The sequence below is a fragment of the Lonchura striata genome, chromosome 1 (genome assembly GCF_050655825.1).
Source record: "Lonchura striata isolate lonStrDom1 chromosome 1, ASM5065582v1, whole genome shotgun sequence".
Taxonomy (NCBI): Eukaryota; Metazoa; Chordata; class Aves; order Passeriformes; family Estrildidae; genus Lonchura; species Lonchura striata.
Genome location: NC_140703.1, coordinates 15,713,315 through 15,735,502, shown reverse-complemented (window position 1 = coordinate 15,735,502; position 22,188 = coordinate 15,713,315). Strand labels below are relative to the sequence as shown.

The 22,188-nt window shown below is 43.4% G+C and overlaps 1 protein-coding gene across 1 annotated transcript in view; it reads left to right on the top strand.

Moving 5' to 3' along the window:
• PTGFRN (prostaglandin F2 receptor inhibitor) overlaps positions 1–22,075 on the top strand; it is a 65,200-nt gene extending 43,125 nt beyond the window's left edge. The window contains exons 6-9 of the mRNA XM_021547923.3: positions 201–620; positions 10,081–10,188; positions 17,027–17,332; positions 18,562–22,075. Of these exons, the coding sequence (XP_021403598.3) occupies positions 201–620; positions 10,081–10,188; positions 17,027–17,332; positions 18,562–18,728 (1,001 nt within the window). The 3' untranslated portion in view covers positions 18,729–22,075. The remainder of the gene's footprint in view (positions 1–200; positions 621–10,080; positions 10,189–17,026; positions 17,333–18,561) is intronic.
• Positions 22,076–22,188: the final 113 nt, after the last annotated feature.

Sequence of the window (22,188 nt, the reverse complement as noted above, 5' to 3'; positions counted from 1 at the left end):
CACACTGTTGTGTACTTGTTTGTGTGTGCACTGTTGAGTAGCATTCTGGGCTGTCCACATGTTTAGATAAATATGTTGGAATTTGTTCCTCCAAAGGAGAAACTTTGTTGGTCTGTAATCTTCCAGGTTGAATAGTGCTGCAGAAATACTCCTACCTGTTTGTTAATCCTCTCTTGCTGCTTATTTCCTTCCCTCTTCAGATTACACACTTACAGTGGAGGCGGTGAAATTGAAGCCATTCTTTGTAGCAGGCCACACCTTTGAGATGACATGCAAAGTGTCCTCCAAAAACATCAAGACGCCGCGCTATTCCGTCCTCATCACAGCCGAGAAGCCCCTCGCGGACCAGTCGAATCCCAACGGAACCACTCGCATCATCTCCTTGAACCAGGATTCAGTGGTGCGGCTGGAAGATTGGACGGACCAGACCCGCGTGGATGGGGTGGTCCTGGAGAAGGTCCAGGAGAACGAGTTCCGCTACAGGATGTATCAGACCCAGATCTCTGATGCTGGGCTCTACCGCTGCGTGGTGACCGCCTGGTCTCCGGGTGGTGGTGGCATGTGGCGTGAAGCAGTGAATGGCTTATCCAACCCTATCCAGATAGACTTCCAGACATCAGGTTGGTACAGAACCTGGCAGCCGTGGGTCTGAGCCAGAGAGGGAGAGAAGTCTGTGACGCTTTCCTATTGATTTCCCCGTGTCTCAGGAATACCTACTCTTTAGAACAAATGGTGTGATGGCTGAGAGCTGTGCTTGTCTTCTTTGGTGGTACTTGTGTCCTTTGTGCTATTGATTGTTTACAGAAAGATGTTTAATGAATTGGCTGTAATCATAACCCCTGGGTTTTTCTCTACTAATGCAGCTTTTATGGTCCTGCAGGCTCAGAGCTCGTTCTCAGTATGGAGCTGCATTTGCCAGCTGTATCACTAGATTGTTAGTAGCGGCTGCTCTGGAAGAGCATTAATATAAACTGGATTTCTGTTCCAAAACAGACTCTATTAGCATAGCATTAAATTCCCTGAGCACACCTCACTGTTGATGTAATTGCAGAAAATGGTCAGGTCAGGGTAACATTTCAGCCAGCTCAGTAAGTGTATCCTGCCATTGCAAGACCTTAGAGGTCCCTTGTGGCTGAGCTACAAAGCTCCACAAATTGGGAGGAATTTCAGTACCCAGGAAGACATCCTGTTCCTCAATTGCTTGCTGAAACCATTACCTTCAGCTGTAACTAAGCCTGCCTGTCATGACTTTTCTATAGAAACGTGCCTGTCATGATACTATGTTGGAGGGAGGGAGAGATGGATGGCATTGATTTGGATCATCAGAGATGCATATTAACTCTGACTTCTGTCATGTTATATTGTTGGGAAGTGCAGTGGGAGCTGTTTTTGTAACACTGGTGCGCATATGAGTGCATGAAGGGCTCTTCTCATGATTCAATAAACCAAGCTGGTGGGGTTTTGAGCTGGTGAGGCTTTCATACTCATATTCTGCTGGTAGTAAGAGGCTGCAGCATATTTAGGAGATGTGTCTGTGTCTAGGCAAAAGCAGCCTGACTTCTGGTTGTATCCACAGCTAAGGTAATTATTCTAGATGACGTGGTTGCTAAGATTTGAACTTGCTTATATGGCACACTGGGAGAAGGACAAGGGCTGATCATAGGAGGACAGTCTGTCAATGAGGACATCACTTCAGAGGAAGCTTTGAGATGTAGATTTGGTCTAAGCTGGCCAGACAGAGGACATTGACTCAGCTTCTTTGAGTTTTAGGTAATTTCTCAAGATGGTTTAGTGGGCTGCAGTTTTAGCCTTATTACTCTTCATATCTGGGTCAGACACAGTGGGAGAGTAGTGTTTGCAAAGGGGGTGATAAAATAAACCATCAAGAATGAAATCTGCACAAAACCCCACCCTTCCCCTCCGAGCTCTTATTCGGAGGCTTTCCTGCACAAAAGTGGTGGTTTGTGCCTCTCCCAATATTGCTGGTCTTGTGTCACTTTGAACTCCCATCCAAAACATTTGTTGGGATGCTTTGACACCCAGGGTTCAGAGGGAAACCTGCGAGCAATGCAAGGGAGGGAAGCGTGCGTGTTGTAGTCTTGACTTCTTTTTGCTGTCAGCCTCTCCTTCCAGTCCCTTCACCCAGATAGGATTTCTGGAGCGTGGGGTGAAGAAAGGGAGGCAGTGTGTAGAAGTGCCCTGGGAATGTGTGAATTCCAGGAGCAGGGCTGGAGCAGGGGGAGGGATGGTCCTTAAGCCCTGTCAGCCTTCCATTCTTTACACAAGAATGAAGAAAGAAATGAGATCCCGGGCACAATTTGTTGGAGTGCTATTTCCCAAAATAATTTTGGCATGTAGCAAAATCTGGTTTGAAATACTTGCAATTTTCTTTAATTGATGGATGAACTTCGTGTCCTTCAGTTGTTACTCAGATATCCCTGCTGGATATTCACCTCTGGGCACGATGAGAACACATCATGAGCACGGTTAGAATGGACTAACTGTGGAATTATTACTTGGGAAATCATCTGGAATTAAGTATACAAGACAGAAAATGTTTCGTGGGTGTGGTACTTTGATTTTGTTTGCTGAAGGCTCCTGTCTTTGATTCAGACTGAGTCAGGGAGCCAGAGGTAAATGGCAAAGCCATGGAGCAGCTATGAAAGCATAGCTCAGATATCACACCCTTCTCTTGCATCCTGTGGCACAAGCAGCTGTCAAACTTGTTCTTCAGAAAAAATAAGTTGGTGCCAGAATTTCCCTAATGGGCATGGTGCAAGGCAGATCTGCTGTGGGAGCTATTTATTTGTCTGGAAAATTTCCTCAAAATTGGAGGGAAGATACTAACAGGAAAGGTGCAGGAAAAAAGAGGGGCATGCAGTTTTCCAGGCAACTGGGAAAAAACCCCAAAACCTGGGGAGCACCAGTGTGCTAAATCCTGAGTTGTCAGGAGGGTGGAGTGTGGTATTTTATGAGTGTTTGTCCCTGATAGGAAAACTGTTAAGGAGTCAATTGCACTGATTTCTCAGAGTGTAGCAGAAAGACAACTTATGTATAACTGCTGGAAGGAATATAATACAGCAGTGTAATTTTGAAAAATAGGATGTATTCTGGTCTCCTCTGAACTTTGAAATCTTGGGCTTGGGCAGCATTTTCAGTTTCCATCATGTCTGTTGGAGTGGGGAAGGGATCAATAAGGAAGCAGCATTTTCAGCAAAAGGAAGCCCTTAAAGGGTTTTACATGAAGCTTTTAGTCCTAGGAGGAATTTCTTTCTCAGTTGTTTTTATTGATTCCCCTTTGATGGGGGATGGTGAGGCTTTCTGGGACTGGAAATCCTTCTCTCTCATTTGACTCTCTCCCAGATCTCTCCAAGCTGAGTGATGTTTCAAAGAGGAGTTTTTAAGCATGCATACACGTTGTGCGATGTGATCTCTCTGAGTGGCAGGGGCCTGTGAGCTTTTCATATATGAGCTGGGGACTGCACATGTGAAACTTCGGTGTTTCCTGCCACAATGGGCTTGAAATGTGGCAGTGCTCTGAAATGTTTTTCCATGAACATCTGTGGAAAATGTCTTGCTCAGATTCTTTCCATTCAAGGCAGAACTTACTGGCTGCAAGCTGAGATCTCTCTTCTTTCTCCGCTTGCTGTTGCTGTGAGATGTATTTATTCAATTTGGTAATGATCTGAAATGTTAATGTAAAGGCATTTGTTTGAAACATCCTGAACTATAAAAAATAGGAAACATCGGATTTTGTCTACTGGACCATATGAACTGGAAGTGAGGGTGGGGGAGTGTGGTGAGGAGGAGCCTACTAGGCCATTAGTTTTCAAATATTCAATGAATGGCAGATTGTTCTCTGCTGGATATATTTAAGGACCAGAGAGGATCTTGCGAATCTTCTGGTATGACCTCATGGATAACATGGATCACTAGACCAGTTTTGTAAAACTAATGCCTTTTGTATGTCCAGCTGCTATAAGCAAAATAAGCTTATCTGGTGGGCAGGGAAACCTGTCCCATATGAAGAAATTAATATTCCTCAGTGATTTTTTGTTTGTCTTCCCAGTGTAGGACAGAGCGGTTCTGCCATGTCTTTTTTAAAATGTTGCCCAGCGATAGGAGGAGCAAGAGCAGCTGCCAGTGTCTGTCTTGAAATGTTCTCTTAATTTCATTGCACATTTTCTACTCCTATGCATCCTCTCTCCTCCTGAACTATTGGTTGATGCATGTGTACAGAGCCTTTCTTTCAGCCTAGAACACATCAGTCTTCTGTCCCTTGTGTTCTTCTCAAGCCAGTGTATGAAGGCAGCTTCATAAACTCTGTTTTGGCATATGTCCTTTAATCTTCAAACCCTTTCACCATGAACTGGGCAACCCAGGTTAGTGTTTAGAATGTCTTTGCCTGGTACACACTCTCAGGGATTTACACAAAAGTTACTTATTTTCCTTTCCCTTGAAGGAAGCAGGGAGAAGGAAGCTTTTAATCTCATGTTGAGAAGTGTGTTATGAGAGAGATCCATTTGGAGCTTGGCTGCGCTCTGAGCTGTCTCTGCTCTGTGCTATTCAGCAGAGGGTAGAAAGTTCTGGAGAGGCAAAAATAAAAGAGAATTTGTAAGGGAAATATCTCAATGAAATCTTCAACTCTGGATTACATCTGCATGTGAGCTCATTGCACAGCAATGTATTATCGTTCACTTTGGAAGAAGCGGAGATAAACCAAGAGCTGCTGAAATATGAGCTGAGTATTGATGTTGAACTTGCAATTAAAATGAAATGATGCCCTGCAATGACCCCGAGAGATACTCAATTTCAAGAAGGGTGAATAGAAAGATTCTTAAAGGAAAGAAAGCTTAATCACGGAAATGAATGAAAAGCAGCGCAGCAGAAACTCTTTGGCAAGAAAGGCTGGTATTTTCCAGCCACTGTTAATGGGCAGGAACATGCTTTGTCATTGTGTGCCTTTGTGCCTGTGTGCATTAATTTGTAGCTGGAAGTAGAAGCCACAGACTTAACTACTGAGGGCTTCTTCCAGTAACAGCCATTATGAGGCTGGGGGTAAAGCTTGTTAGGGAACAGCTTCATGAAGAAACTGGAAAGGGCAGGGGTCTGGAAAAGTGAAGGTGAAGAAACTTATTATCTGGAGAAAAGCAGGTCATGGAATTCTCAGTTGAAGAGTGAATGATTTGGTGCCAGGGCAGAGATGAGTAATATTTTGGATGATGCAGGACTCGTGGGTTGCATCAGTTGTTTTTTCCCCGTTGTGGTCTGTGGTGCTGTCTGATTGGAAGCAGGGAAGCCGCGTGCAGGAATTCCAGGCCCCCTGTCAGTAATGGACTGGGCATGGGCTTCTTGGGGGCAACAGCCTGCCCCAGGGTTCTGTTGTCATCAGATTATTTGACCTTTCGTTTCTCTACTTGGCTGGGAAATAAAGGTAGCTTCTTTCTGTGGGGAGGCTACCTTATTTCTGCAGAGAAGTACAGGGTAAAATGATAATCAGAGAAGACAAAATGTCACCTAGGACCCTAGATTATTAGGACCTATTCTGTTACAGAAATGGATTTTAACTGGCTCTTAGTTATTCTCTTTCATTTTCCCATTTTTCTTGTAGATTTAAAGTGTTTGGATTACAGAGCAGGGAAGGAAAGCAGGGAGAAAATGGGGTGACATCAGGTGAAGAGGGCTCAGAATTTGTCTCCAATTTGTAAATCCTTAAGTTGAGTAAATTAACTCAATCAACTTGAACTCCTCTTTTCCACCCTGCAGCCCCTTCAGTGTGATTCCGATTAAGCACAAAATATTAAACAAATCTTTGTTCAGCTTGCACACACTTTTTCCTTTCATTTTTATGTGTAGAAGAATTAGCATAGCACTTTTCAGCTGAAAACTGTATCACTATAGGGTCTGGCTCCTGGAGTGACCTTCCTGGTGACATGGAATCAACAGTTTGAACACTGAGATCTATTATAAAAGGGAGTATTCAGAGAAAAGTACACTGAAGAAATCCTGATTCTGGAACCTGGTTTCTCTTGAAGCACTTCTAGATTTGTACTAGTAAATGTCTAACCTCAATTTTTTCATTTTCTGTTTAAAGTTGTGGAGTGTTTTTCAAGTTCAGGAGTCAAGAAATGCTCTGAAAACTCTTGCCATCCTCACTGCAGATGCTTTTTAATGTAAAATTGTTATTACTTTAATAAAGAAGAAAACTTATTTTAGGTGTTTTATCTAAGCTTACATAAGGCCTTATTTATAAGGAAGAACAGATATTTTGGCTTAATTTAAATCAAAGTTCTCAGCAGAATATGGCAATTTATGATGCTTAGCTCTTAACTGGGAATGCTGGTTTGTTTTGTAAATATGTGCTATTTAACTTCCAAATTATATGAGGGAATTACTCTTATCTTCAAATCTGAAGTTATTAAAATCCAGATATTTTTCAGCTTTCAAGCTCATAAAAGCTTTTAAGCATTTAACTTTGCTTTGTTCTTGATGAGTTTTACAGGTCATGCTTGATCCGTCAGCCCTGCAATTGAAACTAAACTCTGGTTTGTTTATTCTCCCGAGTGACCAGTAGGTGCCAATTACAGTATTTCAAACTGTTAAATGCAGGTGGCAAAGATGGCCAAAGCCACATCATCTGTTATCTGCAGAGTTCTGTTTTTCTCGGTGTTAATGTAGCATGAACTCATACCTCACTGAAGGAGAGACTTCCTGTCACCTCCCCAACCCTTCCAGTGACAATGTAAGTGCTTGAGCCTGACAGTGCTGAGACCCTGAGCCAGTGTCATCAGTGTCTGCTGGGAGTTGCCTGTTTTACCATGTGCCTGTATCTGTAACCTTGGCAGTGAGATGTTTGGCCTCTTCTTTGTGTGGTGTTCTCTTTTTTTTGTTTGTTTGATTGTTTTGTCTTGGAGGGCAAAAACTTGAGAAAAGTACTTGGGTTTTGTGTTCTGAACCTTGCTTGCTGTGGTCCAGATCCAGGGCTTCTTGAACACTGGATGGGGGAATGGGGCACTCAGCTTCCTGCCTTTTCAGTTTTTTTTAAGGGAAGAGTAAATTTCTGAAGGTGCTTTATTCTGTCCTGTTCTGAGGGCAGCCTGAAGCCCAGGGCATGGGTCATTTGGGCAGAAAGCCTGAGATACACCCAAAGAAGAGATATAACCCTAGGAAGTTGCAGCCACACAGTTTTCGAGGCTGAACTGAGAAACTTTCACTGTAATCAATCCTGCTTAGGTTAAGAAAATAATTAAATGTTGTTTTCCTTCTTCAGCTGAAGAGGGAAGAGCACAACCCCCAGCACATCTCTCGACTCTTTATTGATATCCAATTCTAGCACAGGACAGTGATTTCTCCCTGGAGGTAGAAAAGGTTATTTGCAAGAGATGTTACCTGCTAGGGAAATACCTAAAGGGAAAGAACTGTTTGTGTCTTACAAGGGAAAGTACGATCCTGAAATGCCAATGCAGCTGATGCCTTGGAGCCTTCCTGCCTAGGAAGTTTTGGCTCTTCATGTAGGAGGCCCGGTGGAGAAGTTCTTGGTGACCCAAACTGAGGAGAGTGTTGGGAATGCTGCATTTCCATGATCCACTGCTTTTCCTGGCCGAGTGACCAGCCAAGCTCAGGTTTCACCCTTGTGACATCCAGTGGCCAGGAATGCTCTGACTCTGCTCCACATTAGTGGTTTGTTGGTTTGCCAGGGTTTGCAGTGTCTGTTCAATGTAGGAGGTACCTGGACTTTCAGCCTAGAAATAAGGCCTGAAAAATCCTGTGTGCCCTCTGTCTTTCCTTGTTTAACCTGCCAGGGCAGGTGTAAGGTAGCCCATCCTTAGCTTGACAGAGTTGAAATCATACAGTTCATCTCTCTTGCTCAGCCCCTCCCAGCATCCAGCCTGTTTGCATGTCCACTATTCCTGATGTGATATCAGGATAGATTTAGGATAGACTCTGGGCTGTGGACAGTATCAGGATCATTATAGTGCTGTTGTGCCTATCAGTGCAGCAGAGGGACTGTGCTGGGAATGCAGGGACGTTCCTAGCAGATTCTGACAGTCTCTTTGTTTCTTTTCTTGGGCAGTTCACACACAGCTTGAGACTTTTCTGCTTTTATTGGCTGGAGTGCCCTGGTCTGTGCTGCTTTTAATCCCCTAGGACCTGGAAGGTCTGTTTGCCCAACTCAGAACAAAAGGATGGAAAATGTCTTGATTTATCTGAGAACAAATCAAATAGGCTGCAAGGGGAATATAGTTTGGTGTGTGTGTGTGAATGTCAGGAAACAAATGGAATTCACACAAAACCAGTTTAGACAGATGCTGAGGAAGCATTCAGATTAATCTTTGTTCATCCCCTAGGAAAAGGATCCCATCATGCTGAGCTTAAGTTAGGGCTGCAGCTTGCTTGTAAAGTCACTACCTGAGCAGCTGATCTCAGTATTCTGGGTCTCTTGTTTCCTTAAATGTGTTCTAACATAAACGTCTAGGAGTCTTGGTTGGTAATCTATGTATAACCTCTACTGCATCTCTACTACCCTTTTGTCCTTGTTTGGGTGGTGGGGGGTAATTTGCAGTGTTAATTTTAAGAAAAATCTTCTAGTGTCAAAATGGGTGTCAAACTCTCAGATTTTATGTCTGCATACTGCCCTTGTGTACAAAAGTACAACTGCTTCTGGGACAGAGGAGAGGGCTGGTGGAAACTGGGGGAGTGGGGATTTTGGAAAACAGGAGAAGTAATTATTGTGTTGTAATTGGAATTAATTTCTTAGTGTGGTGTGTGTTTTCTGTGGACCAAAACAAGTCAGGCCCTTATAGTCTAGAAAAGTTTCACCAAAAATTATAGCTCTAGCTTCATGATCCATCCAAGTTGCTTTCCAGAACCTCAGTTTGGGAATGATGTGGTAAGTGTGTGCCATGTGGTGAGCTATCAGTGTAGAAACCTGTTGAGAGGGCAAGACACAAGTGGGTTGTTTTAGATTAATTCCTCATGTGTTCTTCATTAAAAGCATTGTTTGCCACTGGTCTTCAGTTCTTGTACTAAACGAGAGTGGAGGAGAGCAAATAAACAGCTTTTTCTTTCCTCCCAAGCCACTTTCTCTGCTTGTTGTTGCTGCTACTGTGCCAGAAGTAGGTGAGCCAGGTAATAATGGGAATCTAAGGAGTGTAAAAAAGGGTTAGTTCTTAATCTGAGTCCCAAGTTTTTTCTTGGATTCCTTGTCTCTTTCCCCCAAAGTCATCCTGGAGGTCACTGTTGGGATCAGCTTTCTTTCTACTCATCTCCTTCACCTTGATTAGTAAGAGAAATCACAGGGGTATTTTGGTACATTCTTCAGTTTCTGCCCTGTGAAATAGAGAGCATTAACAATGCTGGCATATCTGAGGAGTTGTGATTTTGTTACTTTGTGCTAGAGATGCAGCTGTTGTCAAAATTCAGTTTCATTTTTTAAACCTATGTATGTCAAAAGTGTTTTAAAACATCACACTGTTGTCATGGTATCTGAGTATTTCAAAACAGCCTAATGGTTTTCATTGATATCGTCACCACTTTGCAGCTGAAGGAGTTACTGTACCCTTGGGCTTTGAGACATCTGCAGAAAAAGCTATCTGTGGCAGAGCCTGAAGGAAAACCCTCAGAAAAGTATTATCAGATGCACTACTTGTATTGTCTGTCCCAGTGTAGAACCATTGGTATTGTTGGGATACTGTTTTGCTTTAACTTGAATTCCTGTTGACAGCCTCAACAAAAAGATCCATTCTGGCTTAGTCTGAAGATCTGAACTCCCATGCTCTTAAAGCAGTCACCAGTGGAAGACCAGCTCCTTTTGTACTGGAGAGTAGAAGGCAAGAAGGCAGATTTGGGCAGCAGCTTCTGTGTTGGGTGAAAGCTCTGATGGTTTGGGTACTTTGTCTTAGTACAGGATTAAATGGCTAAAAATTAAAAACAATTTTACAACAAACTTAAATGGCTGCTTATCCCTACTTCAGAGATCTGTCTTCACAAACTAGGAGAGAATACTTCAAAAATGTGCAAGATAGGTGTTGGACAGTGAAGTAAAGCCCATCATGAATAATTGTGGTTACTCTTTTCTAGGTCCTGTGTTCAATGTCTCGGTGCATTCTGACAGCCCAACGATTTACCAGGGTGAGGTGGCAGATTTGCTGTGTATCGTCACAATGGAAGGAATGCCACTTGAGCCAGGTATTTCAGCAAAGTTATTTCACCTGTAACTCATTTGCCTTCAGAAGTTAAAACCCTATGTCCTTTGAGTGAGCTGGAGAGTTGAGAACCAACAATTCTGTAGAACTAGATGAAAACGGGACAGTGTGCTTGCTTTTACACACCTCAATTTAAAGCAAGTTATTTTTTTTTCATTTTACCTCCTGAGGGGAGAGAGGGAAAATGTTCTTACCATCAAATCCCCCCTCTGCTGTCCTCATCAACTGACCCCACTGCAGGTAATCTCAACCTACAAACATCAGATGAAAACCATTCCTACTCCCTTTAAATGGAAAGGCTAAACCATTTAGAAGAAAATGGTCATCTGTAAAGAAATCTTAGACACCTGGCCAGTCAGCTTCTCACTTCAGAGTGAATTTAAGGCTTAAGATAAATCTAAAAATCATAATAATTGACTGCTGCAGCCTAAATGCCAAAATGAATGTTCACTGCCTTCAGAGTTGAGCATCCTTTTTTATGTGGAAGAAAGAAATACAGTACCTAGTTCCTGTGAGAAGGGTAGCAGACACAAAAGCAAATTATTATGGTGAGCTAAAAAGTTCAGAGAATTGCCCAAAATCTAGCTGCTTGCCAAGCATTGTCTGAGCTGCTTTTCATCAAAATGCTGTGAGAGTAACTCTCTTTCTTATACCCAAAATTTGGCTTTGGAGTGAGTTGAATCATTATGGATATAAGCATCTCTTTAAAATAAATCTACTAATATATATGTAAATATAAATACATGTGAATATATCTAAATATAAAGTTGTCATGATTTATGCCAAACTTAAAAGCCTACACATAAACCACTACAAAAGAGGTGCTGTGCAGAAAATATTACTTATGATGTAGTGGCTGATGAGATGAGGTACCAGGCTTAGTAAAGGCCCATCACTTTGAAATTACAAGATGTCAGTTTTACATTACATCTGAGCGTGGCAGGGAAGCAATTTGCTAGATTACAGTCGTGTGCTGCCTGTGAAAAAATGATAGAAGTCTGTAGATTGTATTATTGAAATGCTTGGTAGGGAGGAAATGCTTGAGTAAACTTTATTGCTGTCAAAAGACTCATAGCCTGGGATATTGGGCACAGCAAGCAGCAACGTGTGCCTGTGCATCCACCTCAGCCTGTCCTGTGGCTTCTCCTCAGCAGGAAACCTCTTCCACATTGAGGTGTGCTCAAACTCTTACAGGTATTGTTGTGAGGCAGTACCCAGAGCATCTGCCTTCCTTTCCGAAGCAATAATTACTGACAGAGAGCAGCTGCTGCTTCTGCTGGTGCTCGACAGCCTAAATAAGCTTGGTGTTGCCTTGTGAAAGAGGCTTCAGCATCCCTGTCTCACTTAAAACTTGAAAATTGGAACACAAGTTCCACCTGAATATGAGGAGGAACTTCTTTACTGTGAGGGCTACTACACACTGGACCACGTTACCCAGAGATGTTGTGGAGGCTCCTTCTCTGAAGAGATTTGAAAGCCCTCTGGACAGAATCCTGTGTCATGTGCTCGAGGATAACCCTTGAGCAGGGAGGCTGGACCTCCAGTGGTCCCTTCCAGCTGTGGAAAGAGGCCACTTAGTAGCAGTGGGGCTCTCCTGTCAGTGCTTCGCTGCAGCTGGGTTTGGGATGGGTTTGTTTGTATTTGGTACCTTGAGACTGGGAGGAACATGGACAGTATAAGGATAATCAAAAAGGTTGAAGTAACTGTGCTCTTCACAGCACAGTTAAGTTTTAACTTGGCAACTTCACGAGGGTTTGTGGGTGTCTGTTGAATTGATAGATTATCCCTGGAGCTGGAGATGATGCTGTTTCCAGCAGTCATGGGCAATCAGAGCAGAGTCTTAAATGTCAGCACTGTAATCTGTTCCGTAACTGGGTAATGTCATCTTGGACATGACAGACCTCTGTGGTGGTTTTTTATCTTGTTTCTTTCATGCTGGTAGTTAGTTTGGTTTTTCTTTTTCAGTCTGTAATGGGGCAGATGAGACACAGACAAGTAAACCTAAAGTGGAATAAAATGTGATGTTGTGGCAGGCTTTGAGAGGGCTTTTCAATCCATGCTCTGAGCCTCCAGTTGCAAGATGAGCAGGATTTGGGGCCTAACAAAGTCATGCTGTGTGATGAAACATAGTCCTTGTTGGTCCTCTGGATGAGACTGGCAGAAGAACTGCAGGGAACAGCTGGAATTAACGCAGGGTGTGCAGACTTCCCTCATCCATCTGCCTTCTTGGCCTTGGGAGCTGGAGGGGGCTAATGGAGCAGGCTAGAGGAAGGGCTTAAGGGCTTGTATGGTAGCAAACATGTAGTTCCTCACTGGTAACCTTATTCCTCTGTGTCCCATCTCTGATCTGTCTTTATGCTGTGTCAATATCACAGTTTAATTCACAACCAGAATGGAGGACTTGCTTTTTAAATTAGTGCCAAATGTTAGACAGACTGTGAAAATAACGGGGGCTGTCTCATCCCCTTGTGGACATGAGGCACGCTGTTAGGGAAAGCCTACACCTGATATTTAAGAAACAAGGCAAGAGTTATCAGCATCTTCTGGAAGAAAAGAGATGGCTGCAGTACAGACATGGTTATTCCATTTGGGAATGTGAATGAGAAAGGAGAAAAGAGCAAATGCACTTGACTCCCTTCTGAGGGGCTTGGTGGCTTTCAAGGCCATCTGTACTTCTTGTGTCAAACTTGCTGCAGGGCTGTAGTATGGGATCCCCTGTGAGCAGAGGAGGAGCAGGATGTTTCCTAAGATGTCCTGTTAGATGCATATATTTGGTATGCCAGCCAGCTCTGCTCTTGTGCACATGGACACTCAACTTTGCAGGCATGCATGTGGATTAGTATGTATGCCTCCTGTAGTACACTGGTGTCAGGTGCCACCTCTTCTCCCTCTTTGTATGCACAATTAGAAAAATAAAGTGCTTCCAAGGAGATGAAGAAAAGCTAAATTACCAGTTATCTTTGTCAGTGCCATTTGCTAGTTAGATTGATCCCTTTTTTTTTTTTTTTTTTTTTTTTTTTTTTTTTTTTATTCTAGAGGCATCACTTATGGTTTGAACCTTTTTCTGGTAGAGGCAGCACACAATGCTTTCAGTGTGTGTTTGTGTGTATCCACCCTGTGGGAAATTTTCAAAAGGGTAGAAAAGATTTTGGCATGACTGCTACATGCTTTAATTTCCTCTGCTTCTTTGAGACCCTGCTGAAATCGAGTGTGTGTTACTAAGCCCAGTACATGGCAGCAACTGCTCCATCTAAAGAAGTGCTCCTTTGGTTTGGCAGCTGTGGTTGGTGTTTTGAATTGATACGAGGGGAATATGTGTGTGTGTCAGTGGGGAATAGTAGTTCTTCTGTGTCCTGAAGATATAAAAGCTGCTTCTGATACTTCTGTTGAATACACATTTTCACAAATGATCTCTCTAGACTTCCCAGATCACCCATTCTTGGGCTGTGTGCTTAGGGATTTAAAAGTATTACTACTGTGTCTGAAAGGAGATGTGGGGTTTTTTTATCTGCTCCAGCCAGACCCAATGGGCACTCTGGAGAATTTAACAAAACCAGCTTGTTTACCCCTTATATGGCTTGAAGTGGTTTGCTCAGCTCTCTAGGAAGCCCTATTCAACCTCATTTAAATGTAGTAAACAAAAAGGGTCTCAAAATTGTGATTCAACACTGTAACAGGATGCTGAGAGAGCTCCATTCTAAGCAGTGGAAGTGTATGGTTCCTAAGAAGCTGGTCTAGAAATAGGATTCCCTCTTTTGAGGAGTGATTGGTCAGGGAAGTAGCTAAGACCCAGACAGCTTAGCCCTGTGTGTCAAATCGAAATGTGCATAAAGATGTGCTTTACATGTTGATGATCCTCACTGGCTGTGGAGGGGAGGAAGCACAGCACCACTGTTAAGTCTGCTCACAGGGCTCTGAAGTGGCCAGCTCCCAGTGCCCTCTGTTCCTTTAGGGTTGCATGTCCTGGTGGCACTGAGATCCTTGATGCCCTTGTGGGCACTGGGATGTTACGCTTCAAGGTGGGGCACCTTGGCCAGGTGTCCCACACTACTGACTGTGGCACAGGAAGAACCAGAGAAAGAAACCTTTGTTTGAGTGTGAGTGTGGTTCTTGAAGTGGAATTTTTGTAGATTTGGGTCAAAAATTGAGAGTGACTTATCAACATCAGTGCAAGGTATGTGGAATGGGGCAGATGCCTAGTGTGTGACCTGTTTTATGTCAGTGAATCTACATATTTATTAGCACTTGGGAGCTGCTAGGCATGTTCATCTCTGATATTTAGAGAGCCTCTGATTTATGTCCTGGCTTTGCTAAATTTGCCTGTGTTTTTATTGCATGAAACCCAGAGATATATAGAAATGAATCAGATGACTTTGCTGTATTAAGCTATTTCAAGGAGGATAGTGACAGAGTGCTTGGAGCCAAATCCTCCCTCTGACTGTCTGTAGTGAGTCACTAATTGCAAACTGTATACTGGCTAATAAAATATGTTGGCATAATAATGTTTTCCCATGTTGTAATTACAGAAGATAGATTCAAATATTTCAAAATGACAGCAAGTGCCTGTACTCATGTGAAGGAAGGGAACCTCAAATTATCTGAGATGTAAAAGAAGTTCTTCAAAGCTGCGTGAAGATCTGAAGACTAGATGATGATGATTATTATTATTAAATATCTAAATTTATTGCTTAATCCCTTTCCAGCAAGGTCAGTGGTGTGTTAAGTATAATTTGACTTAGCCTGAAAGGTGTCCACATGCTCCTACATCACCTAGAAATACAAGAGCAAATGTCAGCCTTGGATCTTTGGAAGGAATTGGTCATTCCCAATGTGACTGCCTGTGGACCAGTGCTATTACCGTATTTGGCATAAACAGACAGCAGGGATGAAGAGTGGTTCTGTAAACAGAGCTCTCTCCAGCAGAGGCCCTGTTTCCCATAGACACTTGGATGAGTGCACAAAGCAGAGGTCAAAGTTTGGTCTCTTTGACTGAACATGTGTTTATGGTAATTTTTATTAGCTTTCAAGGGAAGTGGTCCGAGTGCTTTGCCAAGTAACTCAGAGTAGCATTTGCAGGATGAGAGGCAAGAGGGATTTGTCTGAGGGCTGCTGGTCCATGTGACCTGTGCTGAATCCCATGTAGAGCTGGGACACTTGCTCCTCCTGTAGGGCTGCAAAGCAGGCCAGGTGCTGTCCCGAGGTTCTGTGCATTGCCCAGAACACCAGGCTGTGGCAGGCAGGGCAGGAAACTGGCTGGTTTGGTCAGACACTGTCTCTGGTAGGAACATGTGCTTTCTCATATTTTTGTTTTGTTTCTGTAGATGTGTGTAAAACCAGTGCACCATAGGAAGGAGTTAATTATACCCCAAATACTGGTTTGTCTGGGTTTTTTTTTTCCTGCAGTAAGGAGGAATGTCCCACATGGCCAGCTGATAATATACTTCAAGTAAAAGAGCTGAGGCTGTCCCTTTACTTCCCTTTACTTTACAATATGGAGGTTCCCTTCTTTTCCAAAGTGCTAGCTTGCCTGATGGACCTAAAAATCATCTTCACTTAGATCTGTAAACAATTTCAGTATGACATCAGGCTTAGGACTTGAGTTATTCCATTAGCCTGGAGGTCAAATGTGAAAGTTTAAGAGAAAAGCAAACTCAGTTAGCCAAAAGAGCAGTTTCAAATTTCAGATTGCTAGTATTCTCTCAATACTAGAAAATGGAGGTTTGATATGTTGCCAAGAACCACTGGGTTCTTGGTTAGGTGTGCACACACTGTACCAGTACTCCAAACTCAGGGCAGAAATAGTAACTTCTGTTTCTACCTTGGGCCCATTGTTTGCTGATGTTCCAGGAAGTAAGACCTGTGAGGAAACAGGTGAGCAGGCTGTCCTGTCTGTGCTGTGGGTCATGCCAGGCTTCAGACTCTGACAGGTGTTGCTGGGCTCATGATAGCAAAGAATAGTGGTGATTTTGAAAGTAGATACTCAGCTACATCTGCCTAATAGGCTTAAGACTGAGATCTGCTAATGAGATCAATAGGACCTTGCATGAGCACACAGCGAGCTAGATGTGCTGGCAGACTCTGACTACCTGTCAGCTGTGTTAAAAGTGTAAGTTCTTGCAAATAAATCCATATTATAGATTGTGTCTTTGGGTGGTGAACCTTGTACAAGGCATCATGTCTGATATGTCACAGTAACCCACAACTCTGGGAAAAATGTATAAAAACAGCACAGTCAGGCTTTGCTCCTGAATGTTTTGTATTGTTGCAGGTAATTTTTTGTGCACTGTGCAGAATCTCTGTTCATTTAGGCAAACTCTAAATGTAAGAAAGGGACCTTCAGGATAGAGCCTTCTGATCTTGTGGTTGTGTAGGCCCTCATGAAGACAGTGACTGCAAATCATTCTCTGCTAGCAAATATCTAGCACTCCCACTCCCTTTCACTGTAGGTGCAGCATAACTGTAGAACTTCTTATGATACTAAGCTTGCTTGGTAAAAACTAAGATCAGAGTTAAATACAAATTTCAGAATCACAGGCAGAAAGGCAAGAAATCAATTCTGTGTCATCCCTGTGATAAGTCACCCTTTCTGTACAACTCCATTCTTCCTGTCAATGCATTTCATTGCAGTTCGCTGCTTGAATCTTCCTAGAAAGGACATGTTCAGGGGACTCTTTCTTTCTGTTTTCTTTTTTTTTTCCTCTGCTGCCAGACCAGTGCTGGCTGTGCTGCTGACAGTTTAACCTTTCTGCTGAGAAATGGCACTATGAATGCTTTTCAGGACTCACCAACACATCTGAATTCTTCTTTGTCCACAAACGCAGATGATATGTCCTTTGATGTCTCCTGGTTTGCTGTACGCTCCTTTGCCCTGGACAGAGAGCCCATCCTGCTGGCCTCGCTGGACCGGAGGGGGATTGTGACACAGAGCAGGAGGAATGGGAGCAGTGATCTCAGCCTGGAGAGGATCAGCCCCCTGGAATTCCGGCTCCGCGTGCACGGCTGCGAGGACCATGACTTTGGGAACCACTACTGCGTAGTGACCCCGTGGGTGCGATCTGCCACGGGCGTGTGGCAGCAGGAGCCTGACATCAAAGCCAAACCCATCTTTCTGTCTGTGAAAATGGATGGTGAGAGACTGAGACATGTGTTACTCAATTTAGGTTTTAACACCTTATTATGCCCTTTTGTGGCAAACATTCCCCATAACTACTTTTAAAGGTGCCTCTGGTAATCTCATTAGATTTTGTAATTTTTTTTTTATGGTTAGCAATTTCTGATTCAAGATTCTTCAGAGTAGAAGAATCTGTTCTGCCTAAACAATTGCTAGATATAAGATTGGTGCATTTTCCTTCCTGATCTCTTGGTGATGTTTTCCATAGCTGAGGCATCTTCCAGTCAAGGGCACAGTATTCTCTCCAAGTGTTAACACTTCTGCTGCCTGCTGGAGGAAGCCTTGGTTTGTAGATGGGGTGTGTGAATTAGTCACATTGTGGTTACTGTCAAAGCTGAGAAAAATCAGAGCTCTGACTACTTCCTCCCTGTCTAATGACAAGACATGTTGCTCCCTGCACTTGATGCCTTGTCAGCTTTCCACCCAGAGTTGCAAGTGTTGCTAAACTTCATGAGCAGGAAGTTGCACGCTAGATACCGCAATCAGAATTCAACTAAGGAGTAACAGGAGAGGTTTTGAACTAGTTGCTTTCTTGTTAGTTCCAGGAGAGGTCATTTTTGGAAGTTCCATGAACTTGAAATGAACAAGAAGCTTTTGTTCTCCCCACTGCGCTGATAACTATTAAAACTGTACTTTCCAAATCCTTTTCAGTTCTTACTGCCTTTTAACTGAGCAGTAGGTACTTCAGAATCAATTTTTTTGTTTAGGCACCAGCTTTGAAGGTTGATTAGATAGGGTAAATATATAGTAATTCTAATAATTCAAAGTACAAAGGAGTCCACTCCTTGCTTTTTGGAAATGTATTACAAAGAATGCAGCCACACTCTCCCTCTGATAGGGAAACAATCCAATATTTCATTTGGAGAAATGTGTGAGAGGATAACTCTTGAAATAAACTCCACTTTGCTGTCTCACTTCAAAGCTCTTCTGGTGCTTCCAGCCTCTGCAAGGCTTTGAAATTATAGAGGAAGAATTAGGGTGAAGAGGAAAGGGAGAGACTAAAAGATCAATTTTTCAAACATGGGAAGATGAAAATCAAGGAGGGAAATTAGTGTAATTTCTTTCTGAAATAATTAATCTGCCCTGACTGAATAATGTGGAATTTTCTCCTTTCTCAGGCAAGAAGAAATAAAGGGGATGTCTGATTTCTCAGTGATATCTAATGACTCTGCCTTCCTTTTTCAGTTCTGAATGCTTTCAAGTACCCCTTGTTGATTGGCATCGGTCTGGCCACTGCCATTGGACTCCTATCCTGCCTTATTGGCTACTGTAGCTCCCGTTGGTGCTGCAAGAAGGAAGTGCAGGAAACGAGACGAGAGCGTCGCCGGCTAATGTCGATGGAGATGGACTGAGCGCGGAGCTGGACACACTTGCATTTCGGGAGAGACTCACAGGGCTCTTGGATTGTGCTGAGACACTTGCTCACAGGCCCAGACAAACAGTGCGTTTGCTCTCTGATTTCAGCCTGGACCTCAAGCTTCTCCTTGTTACACGTCATGTCCTGAGAACAATCAGGCCATATTTAGCAACTTGGGAGTTCTCCTTTTCCAGCAGCACTTTCTGCATAGGGATCATGTCCTTCTAATGTGCGAACTGTTGAGCCTTCTTTCAGCAGGGCCCTGTGACAAAAATCATTAATGTTTTGTTTGTTCATTGTTTTTTTCTCCCCCCCTTGTGGTTTTGGAAAGATGTCCCTGGATGAAAGCAAGGGTGGGCAGGATGATGAATGGGAAAGAGGCTGGTAAAAAGAAAGTGTTAGACTTTCAATGTATTAACCAATCTACCTTTCCCCTCTATCCCCATCACACCATCCTGTTCCCTTTCTCTTTCCACTTTAGTATCTCCGAAACTTCTCTGTGTTGAGTTGAAGGCTGGGGAAGGTTCCTGTGCTGGAGCCATCATGAGACTGTTCCAGCAAAGGATTGTTTTATGGTTGTCAGCATGCCTTCTCTTCCCTGGTTCTCCAAGAGATTGCAGTTAATCCTGACACATAACTTACCTGGTGGAGGTCTTTGAAGCACTTTTTTAAAACCTTTTATTTTCAGTGCTCAAATCTCTTAGCTGTGGTGAGTAGGGACTAACTTGGCAACCCCCAAGAGTCAGTCCTCAGACAAGTATTTAATGGATGTCTGCCTATAGACACCTCCCCCACCCTTCCACCTTCTCTTCTCCCCACTACAGCTGCTCACATTGTGCCTGAGACCCTGTTCTGCTTGTGGCAGGGGGGCACTTGGTATCTAGGGACAAGGTTCAGCCTTCTGCTGGCCTCAGCAGGGAGGTTGGAGACCTTGCTCCCCGGATGATGGGGTGATTTATGAAAATAGTAAGAGATGGATCTTCATCTGCAGTTGGCCAGCTGATCATGTTTAGAGACTTGTAAATTATGCATTACCAAATACACAGACCAGACTTCAGTGCTGCTTCTGCCAGTCTCTCACTGGTAACCCTCGAACCTGTGAGCAGAATCTGAGATCTGCAGTAGCTGCAGTGCAGCTCAGGGTAGGAATAAGAGCAAGCCCAAGAGGGCAGCAAGAATCCTTCAGGTTCCAAGGGCCCTGGTCTTGAGCATGGGGCTGCAGCGGGGCTTTCCCCATGGGCTTGAGACCTATTCCTCGGTGCTATAGTGTGGAACTCCTGCTTTGGTCTTCCAAATTCACTGACCTGGCTCCTGAGAGAGAGCAGCATCTTTGCCAGGCACTTCTGTCTTCCCAGCACAGCTGGTGTTCTAAGCAATAAAGGTCAGAATAAAGATACTGTGTACAAACCAACGAGGAAGTAGGACTTCACCACAGTCTGATGTTGCAGCTGTGGTTTGGCTTGCATCAAGAAGGATGAGAAATGCAGAGATGAGGCCAGGGCTCAATCCTTACCATGTTTTTAAAAGATGGTAAAGAAGAGCATTCATGGAAGGTAGTGGCTGTGGTGTGCTGTTGCTTCATTAGACATTCGTTATATCCTAGACAATCTACTTCTCTAATAGCTCATCCCACTGCATATTCCAGGGGAGCTGCAGGTCTGGTATCTGGCCTATGAAGGTTTTTTGTGGTAAGTTTTCTTAGTGTGGATTGATTTTTTTCTGTCTTGCATTGTGACCTTTGTTCTGAGGCTGATGTGAAGGGGTTTTCCAGAAGGCTGCTCTGTGTCCTGCATGTGAACATGCATGCAGTCACATCTGTATGCAGAGAGGTGTCCAGAGATTTTTGAAAGATGAGTATGAAACATCTTCAAAATGGGCTTAATTTGCAGAGTTGGGGCTTGCAAGTTGTTATTTAAGACATTTCATGTAGTATTCCAGAACTGGGACCCCCAGACCTATGAACCTCTGAAAGACTTTGGCCTGAAGGTACATAGCAAGTTTTCTTTCTGGCCTGATGTTTCTTTTTTTCTGGAGGAGCTCTGAAAAGGCCTCTGTTGCAGGCAGACTTAGCTGCCTTTCCTAAAGAAAATGGCAGAAACAGTCTCCAGCTTCCACTGTGAAAGCCCAGAAATCTGTAGCAAGGGAAGGGAGTTTAGGAAAGAATTCACTCGGATATTACTTTGACAGCAAGAAGTTTTCTTCCTCTCCTGTCTCTACTGTAGTGAAATCTTGCTTTTTCCTGGGATGTTATGAAACACTATTCTGATGTTTGGGATGCTGGCTGATCTAGCACCTTCTTGCCTGCATTAACATCTGCTTTCTTCTCAGAAGGCTTGTGGCATTGGGGCATCTTGGGAGGGGTGGAAGTGGTGGTGAAGTTCTAAGCACAGCAACAGTCACTTTTCGTCCTGGCAGACTGACTCCTTGCTTATCTATGCCCTTGGTTAAGTTTTAGGGAGAGAGGATCATGACTGTAATGCAATAATTAGGGAATAGATGAGCAGGGAACCGCCAGCTCTTCCCAAACACACAGTATAGCACACTTCCTCCCTGCTGGAAAAAAACTCAGGGTTATTTTGGTCAGGGCTCCCTTCTTCTCTAGTGAAAGGTTCCCATGTCCTTATCTAATGCTGACCTTCCTCCACGGCCCATAACAAACCATCTGTGTCACTCCAAGTGAAGGAAGTTTGCCACTAGCTTGTACTGCTGACAGCCCCTTGGAAGGCAATGCTGCATCCCATCCCACCCTGTATTTGCTGTAGTTGGAAGGCTAGAAGCTGATGGGCTAGACCTAGCCCCCAGGTTTCCTTCTACTTGTGCCAATTTTGTATTATCCCCTTTTTTAAAAATAGTGTGAATCTTCTCTCTAAGGGAAAAAAAATTCTAGGTAACTTTTCATGTTTTTTATTATTATTATTATTCTGTGTGTGACCAGGGTTTGTGTGAGTGGAGGTGTGTGTGCATCTGGTTGTGTATTAAACCTGCAGAGTATCAAAAGAGTAAGCTGCCTGTGGTGCAGTACAAGCATCCATATCCTCCCTGCTGCAACCTGTGGTATTGTGAAAGTATCCTAAGGGCTCACATTGATCTTCCTCTGTTTGCATTGCCACGTCTCCTGGTTAAGCTGGTAAATTCCTCCAGGCACTTGGAATTTCGATCCAGGGCAACCTTGAACATCATACAGCAGAAGGGCAAGGTATTTTTTTCTTTTGTTTTAATTTCAAAGTTATAAAATAAAGTTTTGGGCACAATTCTGGAATGCAGGTACCGAATAGTTCTAACAGTGCTGTGTCAAATGTTTCTTTTTATGTTTAAAATAAAGAGCGAGCCTTTTTGATTATGTCTGTGCTGTGGGTCTGGATGTTTGAGCTATGGACAGTTCTCTCCTTGTTCCCTGCATGTATGCAGACACTATTGTTGCAGGTATAAAATGTAAACCTCACAGTCCTGTTTCA